Source organism: Crocodylus porosus, unplaced genomic scaffold (genome assembly GCF_001723895.1).
Source record: "Crocodylus porosus isolate Cpor-Errol unplaced genomic scaffold, CroPor_comp1, whole genome shotgun sequence".
NCBI lineage: Eukaryota > Metazoa > Chordata > Crocodylia > Crocodylidae > Crocodylus > Crocodylus porosus.
The window spans coordinates 45,435,275-45,457,572 of NW_017728931.1; the positions used below are offsets into that span (position 1 = coordinate 45,435,275).

The 22,298-nt window shown below is 42.6% G+C and overlaps 1 protein-coding gene across 3 annotated transcripts in view; it reads left to right on the forward strand.

Annotated features, from left to right (window-relative positions):
• Nucleotides 1-22,298, forward strand: part of STAB2 (stabilin 2) — a 138,566-nt gene that overhangs the window by 78,942 nt on the left and 37,326 nt on the right. For all 3 annotated transcript variants that reach the window (XM_019544760.1, XM_019544757.1, XM_019544759.1), the window contains 10 exons: nucleotides 1,187-1,282; nucleotides 1,825-2,020; nucleotides 4,405-4,500; nucleotides 6,945-6,990; nucleotides 7,855-7,931; nucleotides 9,707-9,832; nucleotides 10,431-10,504; nucleotides 13,136-13,207; nucleotides 16,611-16,730; nucleotides 20,946-20,993. In XM_019544760.1, coding sequence (XP_019400305.1) covers nucleotides 1,187-1,282; nucleotides 1,825-2,020; nucleotides 4,405-4,500; nucleotides 6,945-6,990; nucleotides 7,855-7,931; nucleotides 9,707-9,832; nucleotides 10,431-10,504; nucleotides 13,136-13,207; nucleotides 16,611-16,730; nucleotides 20,946-20,993 — 951 coding nt within the window. The remainder of the gene's footprint in view (nucleotides 1-1,186; nucleotides 1,283-1,824; nucleotides 2,021-4,404; nucleotides 4,501-6,944; nucleotides 6,991-7,854; nucleotides 7,932-9,706; nucleotides 9,833-10,430; nucleotides 10,505-13,135; nucleotides 13,208-16,610; nucleotides 16,731-20,945; nucleotides 20,994-22,298) is intronic.

Genomic DNA, 22,298 nt, shown 5'->3' on the forward strand with positions numbered 1-22,298 from the left:
CCTGTTTAGCATGGAGAAGCCAGGCAGACACAGAGGGGAGGAGCCAGCCTTGATGTGGAACAGAGAGTCCCACCCAGCCCAGAGAGCATGCTGTGGTGCTGCAGATCTCTGGTTAAACCAGCAAGGGGGCTAGGACAGACATTGCATAAACCAGTTTGAGCCAAATCAGTTCACTCTGATACTGCATTCAACCAGGTTTATCTCAAACCCATTTCAGACATTTGCCAACTGGTTTATGTGCACTGAACATCTGTTCTGTTACAGGTTTAAACCAGTTTCTGATGACTTAAACTGGTTTATGTGTAATGTCTGTCCCTAGCCCTGGAGATCTTCAGGCCAAAAGGCAAATTTGCAAGGAGTCTCAATCTCTTAGCAGTTTTGTGACTGCTGCACAGAGGGAAATAAGATTTCGCTTAGTGACTTAGATGCCTAAAAGACAGGTAAATGTCATTTTGACATCATAGAGGCGAACAGGATTTGAGTTTAGGAGTTTTGTCATTCCTGGATTTTCCTTTATGGGTAGATTTCTTTATGGATAGATTTCCATTTCAGATTAAGTTAAAGCTGGATTGAAATAAAAATCTAGAATGAATATGAATAGATTTTGCTATATTCTTCTAAGGCTGAAAATGTGTGTCTGTAATGAGATTACAAACATGACCTCGTGTCTGTAAATTTCTCTGTACATTATTAGTATAATAGACTAGCACGTCCTTACAAAAGTAATGATGGACAAAAATCTGGAACTTTGGCATTTTTGTTCTAATAAAACTTCATGCCATGAGTTATTTATCTAACTTCTTGTAATTATAGTCAGGCAGGAAATCTTAGAAGAAAAGGCTTTCCCAAGATATATGGCATTTCCTAATTATGTCCAGACCTAACAAAATGCAATACAAGCCAATACAAAAGCAGCTTTCAAAACAGTGTTTTGATATTTCCTTGTCAGAATGGAGAAGCACAGAAATGCAGTGGAAAGTAAAAGCAACTGAACTGAAAAAATTATAATGTTCAAACCTAGAAATATTTCCAATTCAAATTTTGACCAAGGATGACTACTTTTAAGTTGAAATGTTTTTTCTCAGGGACGTTGGGTTGAATTGATTCATTATGGTAATAACCAGTTTGTATGGATTAAAACCTGTTTATATGACACTAAGTCATGATGCAGTTATCTTTTAAACAGGTAGGAGAGAAGAAATATTGCATCTATACAGAATACTATAAGGGAAGGGTATCCAGTCATATTGGATGTCAGACCACATGCATGAAGACTGTCATTGTGAGTATTCCCTAACTAATGTCTTTTTTTAGCATATGTATCATGATTGCATCGTAGAGACACAGCCATGGTCCAGGACCCCACTGTTCTAAGAACACAGAACAAACACAAAACAAAAAGGTAGCCCCGGCCCTACAGTTTAATAACTCTCTCAGTAGGCCTCACTACAGAAAGAGGTCCTGGTCACAGTGCCTGGCCAAAAGTGTAAGAAGCTTCTGACAATTACAAGACATCAGCAATTAGGAATAGTGCAGGGCGAGGGCTGGAAGTTGAGATTAGGTAATAACCTTAGCCTTAAACTGAAGGAGGAGTTTGAATCTTCTCAGTAGTAGTCCCTACACTACAAGCACTGAAAAGGTAAGAGAGGGAAAACTGACTACTCCCCATTGCATTCCTCCCCACTGTCAACGCACAGAAACTGAGCTTTCATGGCATCCTCCCTTGGGATGCTGTGGCTTTGCACAGCTCCCTGCACATAAGTAACTGGGGAGTGACTTAAAAGCCAAAACTTCACCTTTTGTTATGTTGTCTTTCTTCTTCAGACGAGAGGATGCTGTGCAGGTTTCTTTGGTCCACAATGCCAGCCCTGTCCAGGAAAAGCTGGAAATGCCTGCTTTGGAAATGGCGTATGCATGGATGGTGTTAATGGCACAGGAGAGTGTAAATGCGATGAGGGTTTTAATGGAACAGCATGTGAGACCTGTAATGAAGGCAAATATGGCCACAACTGTGACCAAGGTACTTACTGATTCTAAACTACATGGGTACCTTCCCAAAACTTGCCAGCTCTGTAAGAGAAAAGTCAACCAAACAAAAGTCTCTGACATTGGACAGAGTTTTAGTGGCTAAATGATTCAACTCTCTCAACCCTCAGTGTAGGTGTTAAATAACTTCTTACCTGTACTAGTATCAATCAGAACTAATTCCATCAAGTCACCAGAATTATACAAGGTCAATTATATTGCTTTCACACACGCGCGCGCGCGCACACACACACACGCTTGCACGCACGCACACATGCATGCACGCGCACACACACGCGCGCGTGTGCGCGGGCACACACACACACACACACACACACACACACACTGAACTTGAAGAAGAGAGAATGTTTGCAGGGTGTTAAGAAAATAATATATCCAGTATTGCCAAACCCAAGTATTCAAAATCTTGAATCAGATCCCAAAACCTCATTGTCTGGTTTAAAAATTAGGAGATTTAAAAAACAGCACCACCCCACTAATTTTGAAGGTTCTTTTTAGTTGCCTTTTTGAAGGGATTGTTTGTTTGTTTGTTTGTTTGTTTGTTTGTTTGTTTGTTTTAAGCAAGTACTGGGGTCACTTTTTCAAGCTTCTGTTTGCAGCTATGAGAGCTAGTTTCTTACATGTGTCCATTATTAACGGAAGCTGAGACTCCCATTAACACGTATCACAAGACTAGAAATTAAATCACAAGATTGGGCAAAAGCATATCCCACAGAGGGCACGTCTACACATGTGCCTGATTGGGCAGTTGTTACTGAGCAGCAATTGCCTGAGCAGTAACCACCAGTACTGCACAGTCCCAGCATCACATGGGTCATTTCCAACCCTACTGCACAGTAGCAACAAGCTATTGCACAGGAGCTTGTTGCTACTGCTTAGTAGTAGTGGCTTCATGGTTTGTGCGTGCCAATGCTAAGTTGCCGTAGAAATGAACGACATCACTGTAGCTCCTCGCCATGGCAACATAGCATCTCATGTAGGCATACCCAAAGCATAGTTTAAAATTAAAATGTCTTGCCTTTAGCTTCCCAGGCAAGTGAAGGACAGCTTCTCATTCCCTGGCACAGCTGGACTTTCACCTTTCGACCAGGGCAGCCCTGGTACTAGTCTCAAAACTTCCATCTTTCAAACGCCTCATTTTACCCAATTATACTGGGCTAGTTTCATGCACAGGATTGTAATTGCTTCTTCTCTTTTTCTAATAGAGGTGTTTTCCCTCTACCATGCTTCTCACAGCAATTCTCCACTCATTAGCTCTGCTTGCATGACCTACATGCACTACCTTCATGTAGCAGCTCAGGAAAAGCTTTTCTCTTTTCACCTCTCACCAATATGATTTCCAGTTAAAAGTCCTGCATGGAGGCAGTAACTTGAAAATTATAAGTTAATTTTTCAGATTTATTCTCTGCTAAGTGGCAAACAAACACCAATTGCAAACACTCTTCTAAATAATTTACCCCCAACTTAGGGGTTTATTTTCAAAGGCGCAAAAAAAGGTTACATACCCCAGGTCCATTTGTCTTTGAAAAGTTTCTACTGCAAAGCAATACAACCCTTGAAATATACATAATAGGCGTATCTATGTGTGCAATTAGCACGGAGCAATAAATCCTGGCACATATCACACTGGAGTGTATTGCTCCTGGGCACTGTGTTTGAACATACGCCCAGTACTGCGGCAGGTTGAGCCAGGTCAGCACAGCCCTGGCTAACAGGGGGCACAAGGAGCCAGAGATTAGATAACAAAGACTATGTGGATACAATACATTTGGAAAATCCTTCTAATGTTTCCGTTGTTCCTGTACTCTATTCACAGTATAGATTCAATCAATGGTGCTCAACCTTTTTGCCCTGCAGGCCAAATGGACAGTACCCAGTTGGTCTGCAGGCTGGATCCCAACAGTGGGCCTCATCCAGCCATGCAGGGGAGGGGAGAAGGGAGGAAAGAGGATGTGGTCCAGCCCCAACCTGGCCACATGGGAGGACAGGGCATGGCCTGGCTTCATCTGGCCATGGAGGGAAAGGGGGCATGTCCCAGCCTCAATTTGGGTATGTACATGGGGAAGGGGGATAGCCTGGCCTGATCTGACTGTACAGAGGAGGTTGCATAGCCCAGTCTAGACATTTAATTTGCTGTCTAGACTATATGAGGCTTTCAACTTGCTGTGCCGTGCTTGGGAATTCAGCAGCAAAGGAAGGGTAGCAGTTTTAATTGTCACTGTTCCCCCACCACCAAATTTCCCAACTCCCAAGGAACCCTGCAGGCCACATGCCATGGCTCTGCAGGCTGGATTTGACTCGTGGGCTGGGAGATGAGCATTCCTGGATTAAATGATTTAATCATATCTGCACATTTAGAATGTCCTTGTGTCCATGGGAAATGCAACAGTGGGACTGAAGGCGATGGCACTTGTGAATGTGATGTTGGATGGAGAGGTGTGAGATGCAACAGTGGTAAGTTTCTCTGAAGAAGTCAGCATATTTTTCAGTGGATCTAGAGCAATAACCAGCAGAAAATACATCTTAATGTAACGTGTACTTGAGGTTCTTACCTAGAACAAGCAGCTTCTCAACACTATAAAAAGGCCCTCAGCCTGCCACAGAAGGAAACATCCTTATTTTGCTTTCTGTTTTGTATATAAGGAATTAACCACCAGTGTTATGGGGAATAAACTCATGGCTTAGAAAAGAAAATTGATTTGGAAAAGCATAGACTTGCAATGGGACTTGAGTAATTAACTCCCTGTGACTCTTTTTGGGCTGCAGGTCTGCATGCTTAACAGCAGCACAAATATAAGGCATATCAGTCTAGATTGGAGAGGTGCTATATGAAATTAATAGGTTAGATGACATAGAATCTTTAATACCAAACTACCAGGCAGATGTTACAGAGAAACACAAAAAGTACTGTTGCTCACCAGCATATGGAGATGCAAGAGAGAAAATCAGTAGCTAGTAGCCCCTCATGAAAACACAGTATGAACTAAGTGAGAATACCAGTACACCAAGGGTCTGTACACATACCCCGGTGTAATTTACATCCAGTTGTATACTTGTATAACATAAACCAGGATCAGGAATGGACTGATGTGCAGCTATATTGGGGTAGTTCCCACAGGAGGCAGTCATTACAGCAGCTCACTTCTAGATGACAAAAGAGCAAGTAATGACCACTTTGCCACTTTAACAAACATCTACCCCAGACTGGATGTGGACAGATGAACCTTGTATCTGTATAACTTACACCAACAGCATTTTGTCTCTCATTCTTTCAGAGGCAATTACCCCCCACCCCCAATAGGGTGAAGATGCCCCAGCTTAGGGGGTTTGTGTTGTCCATCTGCTATTTTTTTATGCAGTGTAATACTGATGACACAGTACATCCCCTAGGGATGAAATGCATCTTATGCATCAGTCAGCACAAGGCGGCTATGTATGCACCACTGAACTCTCACTAAAATTTATTCTGGGATCTTCTAGTGACATTTCAGTCATGCCTTGCTCCTTTGCTAGCCTCCTGTAAACTGTGACTTCTATCCAAGGCTGCTAGAGAGCAGAACAAGATTTTAGATAAGATTTAAAATGGGAAAATGAAATTAGGCACAGTACAATAAGTTAATGCAGCCAGTTTCAATACAATGCTTGTTCAGTAGGCTTTACAGAATAAAAGAATTAAGAGAAATAGTACAGCTCCCTTCCTTTTACTAGATTAACAGTAGAACTGTCTGATGGGGGATAAGTCAAGTAGTAGGTAATGTTGAAGATAACTTTTGTAATAATTACAATTAATCCATAATTTAAATTGCTTGGAGGTTCTTTCATTCCTTTAACTCCTGTATCTCATATTGTTGATAACTATTAAGTGGTTTAAAAAGGTGCTTTTCTCCCATATTTAAAAAATAGGTAAAATACCAGCACAAGGCCAGTGCACCAATTACAGACCACCTAATGCCCCCAAATATGGTTTAAGTGGTGCTTGGGACAGGTATCCCAGTATACAGGGATGGATTTTTCGGAACAGAAGGCTGGATACTGCCATTTGATTCCCAGTGGGCATGTCTACACATACAATTAATGCAACTAAATAAACTGTGGAGCAATTTGCAATGCATTAAACTATTCCTAGGCACAACATCTACACATGCACCCAGGACAGAAGCAAATTGAACTGGAAGGAGCAATTTAGGCCAGAGCTGTTCCTGATCCGTGCAGCAACCAGAGGGAGCTTCAGGCTCCAGCCACAGCTGCCCAGATGACAGTTTGGGCTGGCAGAAGGCACAGGGGCCAGCTTTAGGCTCCAGCTGGGAGTGGCAGTGTGGCCCAGGATCCAGGGGGCAGCCCCAGGCTGGCAAGAGACATGGAAGGCCAGGACCAGGCAGCAGGTGCATGTGTCAGGTGGCAGCGGAGCTTACTGAGCCATAAGGCTCCTGCAGCTGCTGAGCCATGTGGCAGGGCAGCAGGAAGGATTGTGGCCCTCTGCTGGCTGGGCTGACCAGATGCACATTTACACCCAGGTCAGCATCTACACGTGTGTTGCTGCACAGTAAATAAGTCCACGGTAGGCTAGTTCTTGTATTTACAAGTACTATCCTGCTGTAGAGTTTATTGGTTTCCTGCAGTCTAATAGCTCTGCATGTGTAGATGCAAGACATTTACTATGGAGCTAATCAGACAGTTCCACAGTAAGCATCTCATGTAGCTGCACCCAGTGAAAAGTATCTTAAACCACAAGTAAATCCCAGTGGCTTCTATCAGTTTTCTTGAGAGATAAATGTAAAACTGTATGCCTTTGGAGGAGAGTGAAAGGGAGTATTTGAAACAAGAGTGGTAAAAGGATTTATCGCTTTAGAATGTTGACTTGCAAAGCTGTAAAAGTCTGTGTGGTTTCTCTCTTTCAGAAATCAAAGGTGATGCATGTAACAGAACATGTCATACCAGTGCAAAGTACGTATAAAATCCAGTCATGTAGGGGAGGGACAAATAAAATTTTAAAGGGACATAGCTGCCCCTGAACTAAGCACTTGCTGAAGAGAACCCAGTGAGTCACCATACGCACAAGAGAAGACTGGTCGGGACATCTGAGGTTTTTGGAGAGTAAGGAAAGATATTTTGAAAGATCACTTCACGTGTACAGACTTAAGGCCAGGAAAACAGGATGCGAGAAGACCTCAAAATCTTTCAGTGATCTGTTTTTATTTTCCACTGACCACTTCATTTAAATATTTATCCCATCTTCTGTTCAAAATTATACTCTTAGATCAGCACAGAGGAGTTCTATGTATGTTTAAAAAAGCAGGACGCAGTCCTGGGCAGCCTTGTAATCTGCTGAGTGCAGACATTTGCTCTATCTGTTCTTTGTAGATCATAACAGGTGCTCTTTTAGCTGTATCAGCCAGATTTACAAATACAGTCTTTAATTTGAGGTCATTAAATGTTTTGATGCCCAACTTTGCGCCCCTATATTTCTAGACTGCAAAAAAACAAGGTTTGCATTCAAAAAAGGACACTTTTGCACAAGTCATGAGAAAACAGACATGAAATTGCTAGATTGATAGATGGCAAGGATGTCTGCAGGGCTACAGCAGACACTTGGATGCTTAAAATTAGAGTGTGTTGTAAAGTCACTGTGAAATGTTGACATTCCTTCATTTTAATTAATAGCATTGTTATAACAGTGTCATATTTCAAAGCTGCTTGTCCATTCGGTTTTATGAGCATCACATTCAGAAAGATGTGGTGGAAGAATGATGAAAATACAGAGAAAGTGCTTATTTTTGATGTAGCATTTTTTTCTTTTCACTATTCTAGCTGCTTTCTCCAGTCTAATAGTAGTGCATATTGCAAGTGTGCAGCTGGGTTTAAGGGGAATGGAACATACTGTACAGGCAAGTAGATTTTGTTTTCTACCTTTTAAAAGAATGTGCTTGAAGTACTTGATGTTCACTGTGAAACAGAAGTGCTGGCGAGAGATGCATGTTTCTATATACATGAATTGAAAACAGGATTGCTGCCAGTTTACTTCAAATGAATAGATGGCAACAGGTGCGGATTCACAAAAGCAAAGGACAAATCTTTGAGATGTGGTAGAGTGTGGCTAAAAGGGAAGAATGGGGAATAAGGAACATATTGTGCACAACTGGAGCTGGGTTAGTTTGGGAGTGACAAAATCTGGTTTGTGTCTGTTCTCTGTTTCAGACAAAGCCTGTTGAATATAGGCTGATTTGGGGTACAATAGCACTTTCAGTCAGTTCTGCAGTTAGTCTGTTTTCTGAATGGATGCACATTTTCAGATGCTAAAATAAAACTACTTAATGGAGAATTTAAGAAAGAGGCAACTGCGGTTAATCCCAGGTGTTCTTTTGAAAAACTGACATGTCCAGATTTATGACCCAGATTGTTTCTTGCTACAGTACATGTAATTAATGTGATAGTTGCCTTTCCTAATCCTTATCTGATTAAAATAGTGCCCTGGAGAACAAGGGAGTGTTTGTCTCACCATAATAGGGAGCAGTATCTGAAGTCAAGATCCTGCCACCCATATTCTGGATGGATATTTGCTATATCCTAGTGGCAGAAATCCAAGAGCCAGTTTAATCTGCTACCTAGAACTTCTCCATGTATAAAGGGAGCTCTTGGTGGTGCAGAGCTGACATAGTGGCTCTATGCCAGCCCTTCTTGGTTTCTGGTGTAGAAATATTCCTGAGCAGAAAGGATTATGAGCCAAAATACCTCTGCATTATGGCCATTCAGACTTCCAGAAGAGCTCTTTGGGGTCATGGGCATCAGGTTTCTGCATCCCTACACACCTATCTCAGCAGAGCCCAGCCCAGCCCAGGTCACTGTCAGGGGCCCAGCATTTTCTGGAATTGAGAAAATGGCAAGAATTTCCATCTGAATAGTCAAAGTACTACACAGCCTAAACATACTGCCACCCATGTATTTATGCCATTTTGACTTTGTGTCAATGGGACTTCTTCCTAGAAGAGGGATGACTGATGCCATAGGACTGTCCATATTAGAAATATTGTATTCTACTGTAATGGCTGAAAATACAACACCTGACAGTAGCGCTGTGACAGCATTTTTTTAGCATGAATTGAATACCACAGGACTTCTGTTTTTATCAGAAAAGCCCATTGGCCCAGAAGGAAATGCTCACTTCTGTCAAACCAGAGGCTGGAATTTTGATTCCAGAGGTTCAATCTCTGACTTACTAGACTGGTAGGTGCAAAGCGCTCTGCCCTACAGACACGTGCATCCCCTTGGGGAAACTCAAGGACTGGACACTCATCCAGACATCCTGCAAAGCAAGATTGTTTAAGTGTAGAGGTAGGGAGCAAACTATAGAAAACTTAGGAGAATCCCTATGTTCCCATGAAAACTGTGAAAGCCTTCTCATTTATTTTTCTTTGTCACATGTAGCAATGAGAGAGAGGAATTTTGGAAGAACAAATGATTCCCACATTAGAAATGCACTTTTTTCTTTTCCTGTTGTAACCATTAAGAAATAAATTGGACAATGCAAATTGCTTCTGTGAACTCTTAGATCAGAAAGGTTTGTTTATGAAATGTCATTGAATCTATTTGTATTTAGAGTTATTTCAAATTAAAAATAAACAAATCAAATACCTTACGGTTTTCTGTCTCCCCTGTTATGCAGCTATTGATGCATGTGAAATTGGTAATGGTGGCTGTTCTGTCAAAGCAGAATGTAGAAGAACCACCCCTGGGAACAGAGTATGCGTTTGCAAAACTGGATACACTGGGGATGGAATAGTCTGCCTGGGTAAGTGCAAACTGTATCAGTGGTCCTGTCATAAGCTGGAGAGGTAGTACTGGCATGTCTATAGAACGCATATCCCATATATATTAATACCCCTTAGCATAAGCAAGGGAAGCCAAGGATCCCTAAAGAGAAACCGCTCTCTGCACCTTTTGCTTTGAAGCAAAATGCAAAAGACTTTTAAAAGAAAATCATATCCATGGAAATGCAAAATGCAAGACTCACCATAACTAACAATTCTTCTGCATTAATAACTGTGAAGATACCAGAGATCTGAATCCCAACAAAAATAACTATTTTGGGATCCTAATGCTAAGCTTATTGAAGTCAAAAGCTTCCATTGACTTCAATGGGCATTTTGTGCCAAGTAAAAAGACTTACCATATTAAATCTCACAGAAAAAACATTCTATGAGCAGTATTGTCTGAATGATTACAGTCCTTGCCAAAAAAGTTGAAAAAATTATAAGGTGCATATTAAGAAGCAAAAAGAATCATCTTTATCTCAAATCCACAATCCTAGTACACTTTACATTACACAGGCCATTAAGTGAGAATGTATAAATCATTCAGATCTTTCTGGTTGTTTTTGTTATATAAAGAAATCAATCCCTGCTTGAAGAACCATGGTGGATGTGATAGAAATGCAGAATGCACACAAACTGGACCTAACCAGGTAAGTAATGTGTCAGGGCAGTCATATAAGATTAGTTTGACCATTTCCAGTCAGAACTAGTGAAAAAAATTCTGATTTTTTTTTTCAGAAACTGGATTTTTGGTATGACAAAGTAGTTTGTGTGAAGTGTCTGCTTTCCTCAATAATTTTCATTTTCTTGTTGAAACCTAGAAAAACGTGGAGAAAGCTAAAAACAAAGCTAAAAAAAATTGACAGGAAATGTAATTCGGAGGAGAGTCTTGATTAATCTATATTTTTTAGCAGTTTTCATCTGAAAACAGAGCTAGAAGCCCTGAGGAAAAACTTCCATTAGCACAACTGGCATCTCTGGTGCAAATATCAACCACTATGGCTCTGTCATTACTGAAAACAGAGCAATGGTAGCTACAGCCATTCAAATGTGTTTGAAGCTAGTAGTGTTTAACAGTTAGACATTATAATTCAATGATTGTAAGTACAACATGTTTACAACAAATTATTAACTAATAATACTACAGTTCTACTTATTGACATTTGTAATTGCCACTGATTCCTGAAAGTAAGTTTAACTGTATAATTGAATTACTTATTACTGTGTTTCTAGTTTAGTACTTCAGACATGCTTCAGTAACTCTGGGCCAGACTGTAACTGTATAATCCAGCCTGCATAAAAGGAAAATATAGGAGCAGGGCCAAAAAGACAATGAATGTGAGTCATAGTCAGGTTCATGCTTCCCATTTGCTCTAGGAGGGAAATTATCTGTATCAGTCCTTTTGCTAGCACAGAACATTTACTCCTTCATCTCAACTGTTATGCATGGGACAGCTCATAGTGGGGGGTCTGAAACCACCCATCTACACTGAAGGGGTTGTGGCAGCCCAGCAGTGGCTATGCTTTTTTCTAAGAAGCCCCGCAGTTGACCCACCTGGAGTAATATGTTTAATACTTCTATCTTCTATAAAAGTCTACAAACAGAGGATTAATTCTAAACCTGACTTGCCTGTGCTTCCCCAAAGAATTAGGAAACAGAACTCGTGGTACAGGTGATATCTTTTATTAGACCAACTAAATATTTGCAAAAAAAAAAATCTTTATTTGCAAGCTTTCAGGCACACTCACCCTTCTTCAGGCATAGAGAATGCAAAGGTTGCAAAATTTCTCCTAGGTGGAAATGAAAATTCATATTTCATTAATATTCATTTCTCATTCGTATTCATTTCCACCTAGGAGAAATTGTACAATCTTTGCATTCTCTGGGTGTGCCCAAAAGCTTGCAAATAAAGAATTTTTTTTTCAAATATCTAGTTGGTCTAATAAAAAAGATCACCTCTTTCATGACTCCTTTTGCCTGTAGACCAATAAGGCTACAACCTGGCTAACTTCACTGTGCTTAGGAGTCTAGTCAATGATGCACTGCAGGCTAAGAGTATTGGCAAGATGGGAGTCCAGGAAGGGTGGTCATGAGATGCTCTGTTCACCAGGGCACCTCTTAGGGTAACAAGGAACAATGGTCACAAACTGGCAGAGAGCAGATTTAGGCTAGATATCAGGAAAAACTTCTTCACGATAAGGGTGGCCAAAATTTGGAATGGGCTTCCAAGGGAGGTGGTGCGCTCTCCCACCTTGGGGGTCTTTAAGAGAAGGCTGGATAGGCATCTGGCTGGGGTCATCTGACCCCAGGACTCTTTCCTGCCCAGGGCAGGGGATCAGACTCGATGATCTGTTGAGGTCCCTTCTGACCATAACATGTATGAATCTATGAAACCTGTATCCTCAAAGAGTTAGGTCATTTATTAACGTATATTTAGAATCTGAGTACACTAAATAAACTGCCATTACTACTTGGTAGTTTTAGTTTCTGATACCTGAATAATACCTCAAAAAGTATTATTTCATAACATGAACATAATGTAATGAATGCCCCCAGACTCTAAAGTGACAGGTATTAAGTACAACTATTAAAGGAAGAACAAGTAATTTCATTTAGCCATATTAACTTTTCAGCTGTGTGGTAACAGCATGCAGCAAAGAAAAAATCATAGTGTAATTACAATAAAAAATGAATATGACACTGTTGAATAAGAAAATGCCAGTAGCAACAACAGAATGAACAAAATATTTTTGTTTTTTGTAAAAGTATTTCATCACCTTAAAAAGGTTTTGAAAAAAGTGTCCTAGTTTCTTTCTTTTATTTTTATTCAAAATAGTGTGACCTGATTTACCAATTTAAATAATACGGATAAAAATGGAAAAGGAGTTGTGTTTTCAGCTGATATTTGAAATGGAAACACTGTAGGCGGTGAGATAGAGGCCATTCCCAGATAGCCAGAGCTCCAAAAGAAAAACAAGATAGATAGATGTACAAGGACAGATCCTTAGTCGGTTTAAACTGGCATCGCTCCACTGAGACCGATGGGGCTACAGTGGCTTACACCATATGGGGACGTGCCCCAGAGGGGTGACGTGCCGGTAGCTAAAGAAAGGGAAAATTACAAAATGGTTCTTACTATACAATGGGATTCTGCATTCTTTTTTCCCTTCATTTGGCATGAATATCAGCCTGGATGATATAAAACAAATAAGATTAAAAGCTACTGTGATCAAGTTTCATGTGCTTTAGTGTTAATCTGGCTCCTGTCTTCTCCTGATAGGCAGTGTGTAATTGTCTGAAAGGCTATTCAGGGGATGGCAAAACATGCACGTACATCAGTCTGTGCTCAGTGGTGAGTAGCTTTTTATATCTGTTCATCATTTAAAATTTTGAAATAACACCAATGTGCTTTTGAATTGACATGCATTCAAGCCTATCTTAGAAATGTGTATCTTATCCCAGCTAGGACCCCATTTAGGAAAACATCTAAGCATGTGCTTCAGTGCTGTCACCATGTAATTTGGGCTTTTACGTATCAGGCTTCCATTACAGTACAGTTTAGTGTTTAGCCTGTTCCAAGTTTTTTCCAAGGTTAGCAATCCATAGAGCTAGTGTGGTTAAGGTACCCTGGTTTCTATATACAGCTGAACAACCATAAGGAGTGATGTCACCAGCATCACATCTGGCTGCCATTATTCCCCAGCTTGAGTGACAAGTTTACCCGTTTATAGTTGGGTTACCTGCGGACAGTTGCTGTGAACTCAAGTGTTTAAACTCAGGCCTCCAAGGTTACAGCAAGACATATAAACTACTCTGCCACTACATACACCACCAACTTGCTTACTGGATGTACAAAAAGAGTGTGAAATCATAGCCTTGGACAGACACTGGTTCATTGTGAGTAAATATGAGCAGAAGCTTTCCTTGTTTCGCTACAGGTGTTTTCAGTTGTTGCTGGAACTGTTTTTAAAACCCCACTGTATAAAATGCTTTCTATTTCTTGAGTACTAGTTTTTTAAGAGAATTCTGTAAGTGCTGCTGTTAGGAGACAAAATTAAACAACTGGGTTGAGATAGTAAAATGGGAAATTAATGAGATGAAAACCAGTGCCTCATCCCTGTTAGCTTATTGGCTCCCCTAGCCATGTACTACTGCGGGGCAGATTCCCTAGCTTGCAAAAGGAAGGTAGCACAAAGTAGCTAGTGAACTCTTTGCTGGTGTAAAAGGAAGAAGGGACACTTTGCACTAACTCCTCCAGTGGCATGTTGTCCCACAGGTAAGTCAGGCCTGCCCCTGTGTCTGCTGAATTAGAGAAATGCCATTCTACATGGGCTGGGCTCAATCAGATTGGACAGTCAAGCCCTTTCTCGTGAAATTACCCCAGTGAAGAGAGTTAGCACTAGGTCTGGGCACCATTTGCTTCCACTTAAGCCTTAGTCCTAGTGCTGGCCCTTGGTGTAGAGTTGAATTTTGCCCAAGAGGTGTTATTGAGTATACATGACTCAGACTAAACTCCCATTTATATTTTCCCTAAATACACACTGCAAGAGAAAGCTATAGGACACACACAAGCATTTGCTTATTGATGTTGGAGGAAAAATCTTCAGTATTTAAAACTAACACATTTTCGCTGGTGTGTCTGCACTGGTGGGCATAATGTAGTGTATAAAAACTGCTAGCAACCTAGTTTAGCAACCAAGTTCAGCTGTAAATGAGCTAGTTCAGGTACCAGAATCATACAAAGTTAGAGCTGGCAGGAGGTCATCTAGTCCAACCCCCTGCTCAAAGCAGGACCATCCCCAAGTACATCTAGCTACAGCAGCAGAGCATTCTCTACAGTCTAATTTGCCCTGCTACCCAGCAGTCCACAATGCAGATATACCCACTGAGCTGTAGGTGTTAACCTTTTGTCACCCCTTGGCCTGGCCTGTCAACAGGTTATTTCTCCAAACTTCAATGGCTGCACAAACAAAACACGCAAAAAATAGAAATCAAAAGCAAGGGGTGAGGGTTGCTGCATATGTTTTTGTGTGGGATTTATCCCACCAGCTTCTCTTCTACTTTTCTAATTATAATGCTGTTTAAAACACATTTTTAAAAAATGTTTGTACCAAAGGTTGCCTTTTGTCAATTATGCAGTATGCCAGTCCAACTATAATGTCGCCAACCTCTCCATGGCAAAGCCTCCCAGAAAATTTTGAATAAATGCGTTCCCTTTCCATCAACCTGACTAGAGCAACCCAAATAACCAGTGCACATACGGAAACCTTACTGCATATGATCAGAAGTATGCTAGGATCCTTTCAGGCAAGATCCTGTGAGGGTGCAGCTCAGGATGGCTCTCCCACAAGAGGTCAGACTAAATGAAGTCCAGGAAGAAAAAGTCCAGGAAGCAAGCCAGGTTGCAGTCTAAAGATCAGATTATCTCAGTTATTCTTGTACCCTAATTCAGGGCTGTACTCTGGCCCAGTGTAGGCAGGCACAGTAGTACACCTTGTACACAGATGTACACCTTGCTGGGGTCGTTTGACCTCGGTACTCTTTCCTGCCATGGCAGGGGGGTCGGACTAGATGATCTACTCAGGTCCCTTCCGACCCTAGAAACTATGAAACTATGAAACAGTGGGTGTAAAAGAGGCTGGAAAATAGACTGAGCAACTGGGGATACCTGTACTTCTCACATCACACTTCTCAGCACAGGGCCAGCTGGAGATGGAGAGCTGGGATAAGAATGGGGATGTGCTGGAGAAGGATTTGGCAGCTCAGTGTTCCAGAGCTAGGGACAGAAATTACACATAAGCCAATACAGGGATCAGAAACTAGTTCAAATCTGTAACACAACAGAAGTTCATTACACATAAACCGCTTTCAAAATGGCTAAAACCAGTTTAAAGATAAACCTGGATGAATCTAGTATCAGACCTAACTGATTTAGGTTAAATCAGTTTATTAAACTTCTGCCCCAGATTCCCTCCTGATTTAAAGTTAACTCACAGTCCCCAAGCATCCTAGAATGCTTTGCACCTCCCCAGCAACCCTCCCCCACTCCCATGATGGGTAGGCTATTCTTGGCCCAAGCTGTCTGCTCCAGCAGAGCAGGGAGGCATGCTCTAGTGCCTGGGCCACTATAGGCATGCGGTTGCATTTCTAGAATAAGAAGTGCATGTCTCTTCACTTGCTTATAGGTTTAATCTATGCATTTTAGACTAACCTGAGAAGATTGAATCAATTCAGCCTTGGGCTTTTTGACTGTACTTAATCCAGGTGTTTTGACCTACTAACTACACAGAGAGCAATGTACAACAGCCATAAGCTAGAGCATTTGCTGAAGTCTAACCAGCAGAATCCTAGACTTACAGAGGTGGTGTACAGTCATTTGTGGCTCCCTCCCCTCTTCAGAAGAGGTCAGAATTCTCCAGGTCCCAAAACTCTCCAGACCCCAGAAGTCTCAGGCTCCAAAAAGAGGCCTGCATGGAAATCCTTTGGGTAGTAGTAAGTCATGGCATGTTATAGTGCACTGAGGAGATAGGAAGAAAAAAATGGATCATGTGCTTTGTGTAAAGTGTCAATAATTATTCTGAAAATTTCTTACCATTTGTGGAAATGTCATCAAGTTTGGGTTTTTTTGAGTAGCATGTGGGATTAAGTATTTCCTGTCTGAATACATGAAGATGAAGTTGTGACAAACTAAAATTATTTTGGCAACACTATGCACCAACTAATTAGATTTTGTTTGGTGTTCATGATCTAATAAGAACAATGGTGGCTGCAGTGAATTTGCAATCTGCAATGACACAGAGCTGACAGAGAGGACCTGCACCTGCAAACCTGATTATATTGGGAATGGATTTAAATGTCAAGGCAACATCTATCAGGTAAACCATAACATTCCTTTACTGCCACAGAATAGGTTTCAAATAGTTATGTAAATCAATAATAATCCCTTAAAACAGGCAGAGGGCCACTTACTGAGTTTTAGCAAGCTGTCAAGGGCTGCATGGGTAACCCCATGCCTTGACAGATGCCTTGCCCCCTGGTCACCAACTTCTGACTGGAAGTCCTGCCCCCTGACCTTTGCCACTAGAAGTCCCTCCCCTTGGCCCTGGAAGTACTCCTTTCAGCAAGGTGTTTTGTCATCTCAGAAACAGAAAAATACCAAATTATATTCTAAAAAGCGAATATCTAAAACAGTCATTAATTTGATTTCAAAAACATATTTTTTCTCCTAGTGTACATGCATTTGTGTAGTGTACATAGAGGTCATTGTATACAATAGCTTAATATGAAGTCTTACTCTTGTATATTGTTGGGAGGTATAGGTTTGTGGGGGACTGTGGGTGTGTGGGTATGTGGGGTGTAGGGGAGGCTGTAGGTGTGTGGGGGTGGATAGGTGGGGTGTGGATGTGGGGTGAGGGAGCATGTGGGTGTGTTTAGGGATATGTGGGATGTGGGTGGGTATGGGGTTTGTGGAAGGCTGTATACGGGGGGGTGGCCGGTGTGAGTGAGGGTGTGTGGGGGTCTATGTATGGCAGTGCAGAGGGGGTGTGGGTGCATGTGTATGGTGGGATGAGCATGTGGAACACCCTACAAACATACACACATACAGCATCCTTCCCTACACACACGCGTGCGCACGCATGCACACACGCGCACACACGTACACACGAGATGCAGCTGGGAGCCAGGTAGTGCTGGAGCAGTACCAGGGCAAGAAAGCAGGGAAATGGCTGAGGGTAGGGTGGGGTGGGGGTGGGCTGCTGCGTCCTGCTGATGGCTCCCCCTGGGTCCAACTGCCCCTGGCTCTTGTCATCTTTGATAGACACCTGGGAGCAAATAAATATTTTCTAAATTTTTTAGGGGCCCTGTGAGCCAGGTACAATGGTCTGGTGGGCTGGATCTGCTCCACAGGATGTATTTGGCCCACCCCTGCCTTAAAAGTGTGTCAATTCTGCTTAGATAAAAGATATGGTTACCTCAGTATTTACTTTTCTCTTCAGTAACTATAAAGAATACCTCTAGTTTATCTGGTATATTTTAATGTACAGCTGCTGTATGTTAGGTAGTTTGTGAACAATCAAAAAGGCCTTGTAAATTGTGGATGGGACTAGAAGTGAAGAAATGGCTCCTGTTTTGCCATTGAACTTCAGCACATATCATTCGGGGCTAAATTTTTCAATGCACCAACAATTGTTAAGTATCTCAGCATTGGATGCCCAGCTTCAAACACCCACAGCCTCAATTTCAGAGATTTTAAGTTCCATTTCTCCAGCTGACCTGAACGGAAATTACAGTGCTCAGGGCACCTCTGAGAGAGGTATACACCACAGCTGCACCAGGTAATAGCAGGAATGCTTCCAAACATGCCTACCTATTCCTCCCTCCCACCCTCACTCACAAACTACAGACTTAGACATGTGCCAACAAGACTGCCCCAGTCATTTCCAGTGACTGCTACCAAGGTCACTAGAAACCAAGATATTGAGAAAAATCATGAGGAGACATTTATGAAGTGGCCTCACCACTGCAATGCCAAATTTGGAGCATGTGCAAGAAAACAGGCAAGCGGTATATTTTTGGAAGCATCATCTCCCCCATTTGCACAGGCCGTATAAGTTGGGAGAGACAAAGTCCTGAACTTTAAAGAGCAAAGATGCCTCCTTCCACATCTAGCAACAAAAGGTCCAGAACTGAAAAGGTAGAAGAGACTTTATGTTATCAGCAGTAATATCTCAGAGATGATGTCCAACACACATTTCCTCCTCAGTTTATTTAGCATGAATCTGGTCTTTACCTGTTAAATAAGAAGCATCCTGAAGTTGTCATTAAGTCATTCCCTTCCTGCTTTTTTCTTCGACTTCATGGATGCTAAGAGATGGCTGCGTGTTACTTCTTACCATTCGTCTTCTCTGTGTACAGTCAGTTCTCTTATCCCAGGGGTGGGCAATTATTTAGGCCCAGAGGCCACATAGGGACTTTGATGAGCTGTTGTGAGCTAGATCAGCACCCTCCCGCCCACTCCCCCTCCCTCCCCACCCCAACAACTCACCAAAACTCCCTATGGGGCTTTGGGCAGGCAAAGAACAGTGTTTGGAAGCAGGGCAGGTCAGGGTCACAGGACCAGGTCACAGGGCAATGACAGCTCTGAGCCAGGGCCCAGGCCAAGCTCCAGTTTGCTCTCTCCACACCTGTCTTGTGAAAGGGGTGGGGAGAGTTGGAGGGGTTCAAGTATGGGGGGGCGGGGAGACTGCCTGGGCACTAGGTTCTAGGAGCCAGCCAGAGGGAAGGGGAGGGAGGGCAGGCATGGGAGGCCCATGCAGCAGAGCTCACCTAGGTGGTATGGTCCACAGCTGCCCCCAAAGCATGTCACATGGGGCCAAGCCCCAGCCACTCGTTCCCAAGCAGGCCGCACTGCGCTCCCACACACTTGCTCCCACCAGCCCAGCCTTGGACCCAGCCCCAGCCAGTGCATGCAGCTTCTGGCAGGGGTGTTCCCAGTGCAGCCACAGCCAGCCAAGTGCTGCTGTGCTCCTCTCACCTCCAGCAGCAGCTTATCTTCCTGCTCCTGCACCTGCTGCACTGCTCCAAGCAGGGGGGAGCTTCACCTGGGCAGCTTTAGCCTCAGCACAAGGGGCTCCAGCTCCCAGCTGCCTTTTGCCCACTCCACCCACCTAGAGAGATGAGCAGCCACCTGCGGGTGGGTGTTGAATGCTGGGACACATGCTGAGCCTCACATGCTGGGGCAGGGGCCACCCAGCTGATGCTTCCCCCCTGCCTGCCCAGAGCAGCACAGCAAGGGCAGGAGGAGGAGTCACAGCTGGAGGCAAGAGGAGCAGAGTAGTACCCGGCCAGCTCCAGCTGCACTAAAAACAGCCCCTCCAGAAGCTGCCTATGCTGGCCAGGGCCTGGACAAGCAGACGGGAGCATGGTGTGGGCTGCCCCAGCAGGAGTGGGTAGGGTTTGGCCACATGCAGAGTGCCACAGGAGCAGCTGTGGGCTGGACCCAGTCAATTGGTGGGCTGAATCTGGCCTGCGGTCCATATTTTGCCCACCCCTGTCTTAGCCCCTCCTTTAGAGGTCAGACTTCTTAAAATATGTTCGGTAATTTTTCTTTCCTTTTTGTTGAAAAATTTTAAAATGTTTAGCAGCCTAAAGCCTGAGACTCACCAGAGGGCCTCTTCAAACATGTACAAACATTTATCCTCCTAGTCTTAGATGTGCTGTCTCTTTCTATTATTAAGTACAGGCCAGTAGTTGTCAACGCACAGCTTGAGATACCATTACAGGAATGTGGGCCTGAGGAAGAGTACTGTGATATCCAAAAGCTTGTCTGTGTCTATACCAACCATACAGTTGGTCCAATAAAAGATACCACCCACAACACTTCTTGCTTCTCACATACCTCCTGGACTATAATGGCAACATCACCTCAACGCTATTAAAGGAACGTGGCTTTCCAACAGTATTAAAAAGTTACCCTGAAAAATTCAGATATTTTTAAAGTGTGCCAAGTTGGGCAACCCAAATCACTAGCCATTTTTTTTTAAATGTTGACCTATATATGTAACTTTCCATAAAGATCCTACTTTATGCAAGACAAAAATGCCTACTCTTTAATTCTGGGTCAGCTCAAAAAAAGTGCATTCTGCATTTTACAGGGAGTTGGATTACATGATTCTCAAGGTCCATCCCTGGCTTCTGATTCTGTGATCCTCTCCAGGTTCTAACCTGCAGTATTGAAGTTTTGTTTGGTGTTATTGGGTTTTCATAATAATAACAACTATCAAAGAAAGAAATGGAGTAAGCTGACACATAGCTGGCATGACAGCAATAGTAAGAACATGTATGTTACTATTCTTAGATTCTCAAAGCAACTGCTTTTTGAAAAGCTAGTGAGATAAGGGATATCATGAGCCAGTTAAGAACTACAGAAATAATGCAAATGGGTACTGTATATTCTAGACCAGCAAATTTCCTTTCTAAAACAAAGACTGCTCTTTCCCCATTATATGCAATCATTATATTTATATTCCTCAAGCAGAATCCTAAATTCACACATTTCAGTTAAAGTGTTCTATTATTCTTGGTTGCAGGAGCTCCTCAGGAATACAAATACTTCCATGTTTTATTATCACATGAAGGTAGGAATTTTTTTAATTATATGTTTATTTTTGTTGCCTTCTCTCTTGTCCTGAGCTCATAACCTAACTGAGTCTGATTTTGGCCGCTTATTATTGACCTTGGAGACTTTCAAGAAGAAAAGGTGTTCTGCTGGTGACTCTACTCCTCAACTCTCTTTAGGGCTGGAGTCATCATGCACTTGTATTGTGTTATCTTGGACAGAAAACTGAGGTTTGCCCACTCACAGTCAGTGACCCACTGGTTCTTTTCACATCCACATTGGGATGTGGACAACTGCATTCTGCTTACCTGCTATACTTTTGAGTGTACATAGTACTTTTCATCACCTTTCTGAAAACCTGTAGGATGAGGTCACATGCTTTTAAGTAGCTACTGTGTGCTCCTCCAGTTACGGCAGCATTTCAACAGATGGTGATGCAATTCTTTTAATGTAAGCATCTGTATGAAGACACTCCTAACCCATTGAACTGGACACTGAACTGTTAGTAAAGAGGCCTGTGTTTTATTTCCAGCTCTGCCTCTGTCCAGCTGTGTAATCTTGAACAAGTCACTTCACCTCTCTGTTTCCCTTTCATTCTTTGCCTTTGTATCTAGATTGTTGGGAGAGATTTCTCTGACCAGTAGCTTCCAAAATGGGGGTGGCTGTCTCAGTTTGAACATTAAAATTATACACAAATGCATGCATGGAGGAGTGTGTGCGTGCACACATCACTATAAAAACACTTCTGGACTTTTCTAAGCAAAAGGGTTATCCTCACTCCATTGCAAGACCTGCAACCTTTCTGCCTTGCTACTGAGCCTGGTTTTCCCTCTCACTTTTCAGCACTCCTTGTTCATTGTCATAAAGACAGGCAGCATATAACAGAATAAATTGCCATCAAACAAAAGAAGCTGAGAGAGTATGATCAGGCAAATCCAGCAGATAAAACAATTTAAAACCTGCAAGGGTAAAGGGATTGAGAAAGGACAGTCCACATGGCAGCAGTCTATTTTTCTTGCCCTCGCATTTCCTTGTGGTGGGATGAACATAGGATTCAGTGTGAGGCAGGTGGTGAGCAAAAGCAAGGTGGTGAGCAGTTGGAAGTCCAATTCAACAGAGGACAAAACAGAGGCCCCTGGTATATCTTGAGGTCCTAATCGCCAGTACAGTCTATCAACTGTAAGTATCCACACCAGAAGACAGGCGGGTGATCCAGGCTGACCTGGACAGGCTCAGCAAATGGGCAGATGAGAACCTGATGGTGTTTAACACCGAAAAATCCAAGGTTCTCCACCTTGGGAAGAAAAACCTGCAGGATCCTTAT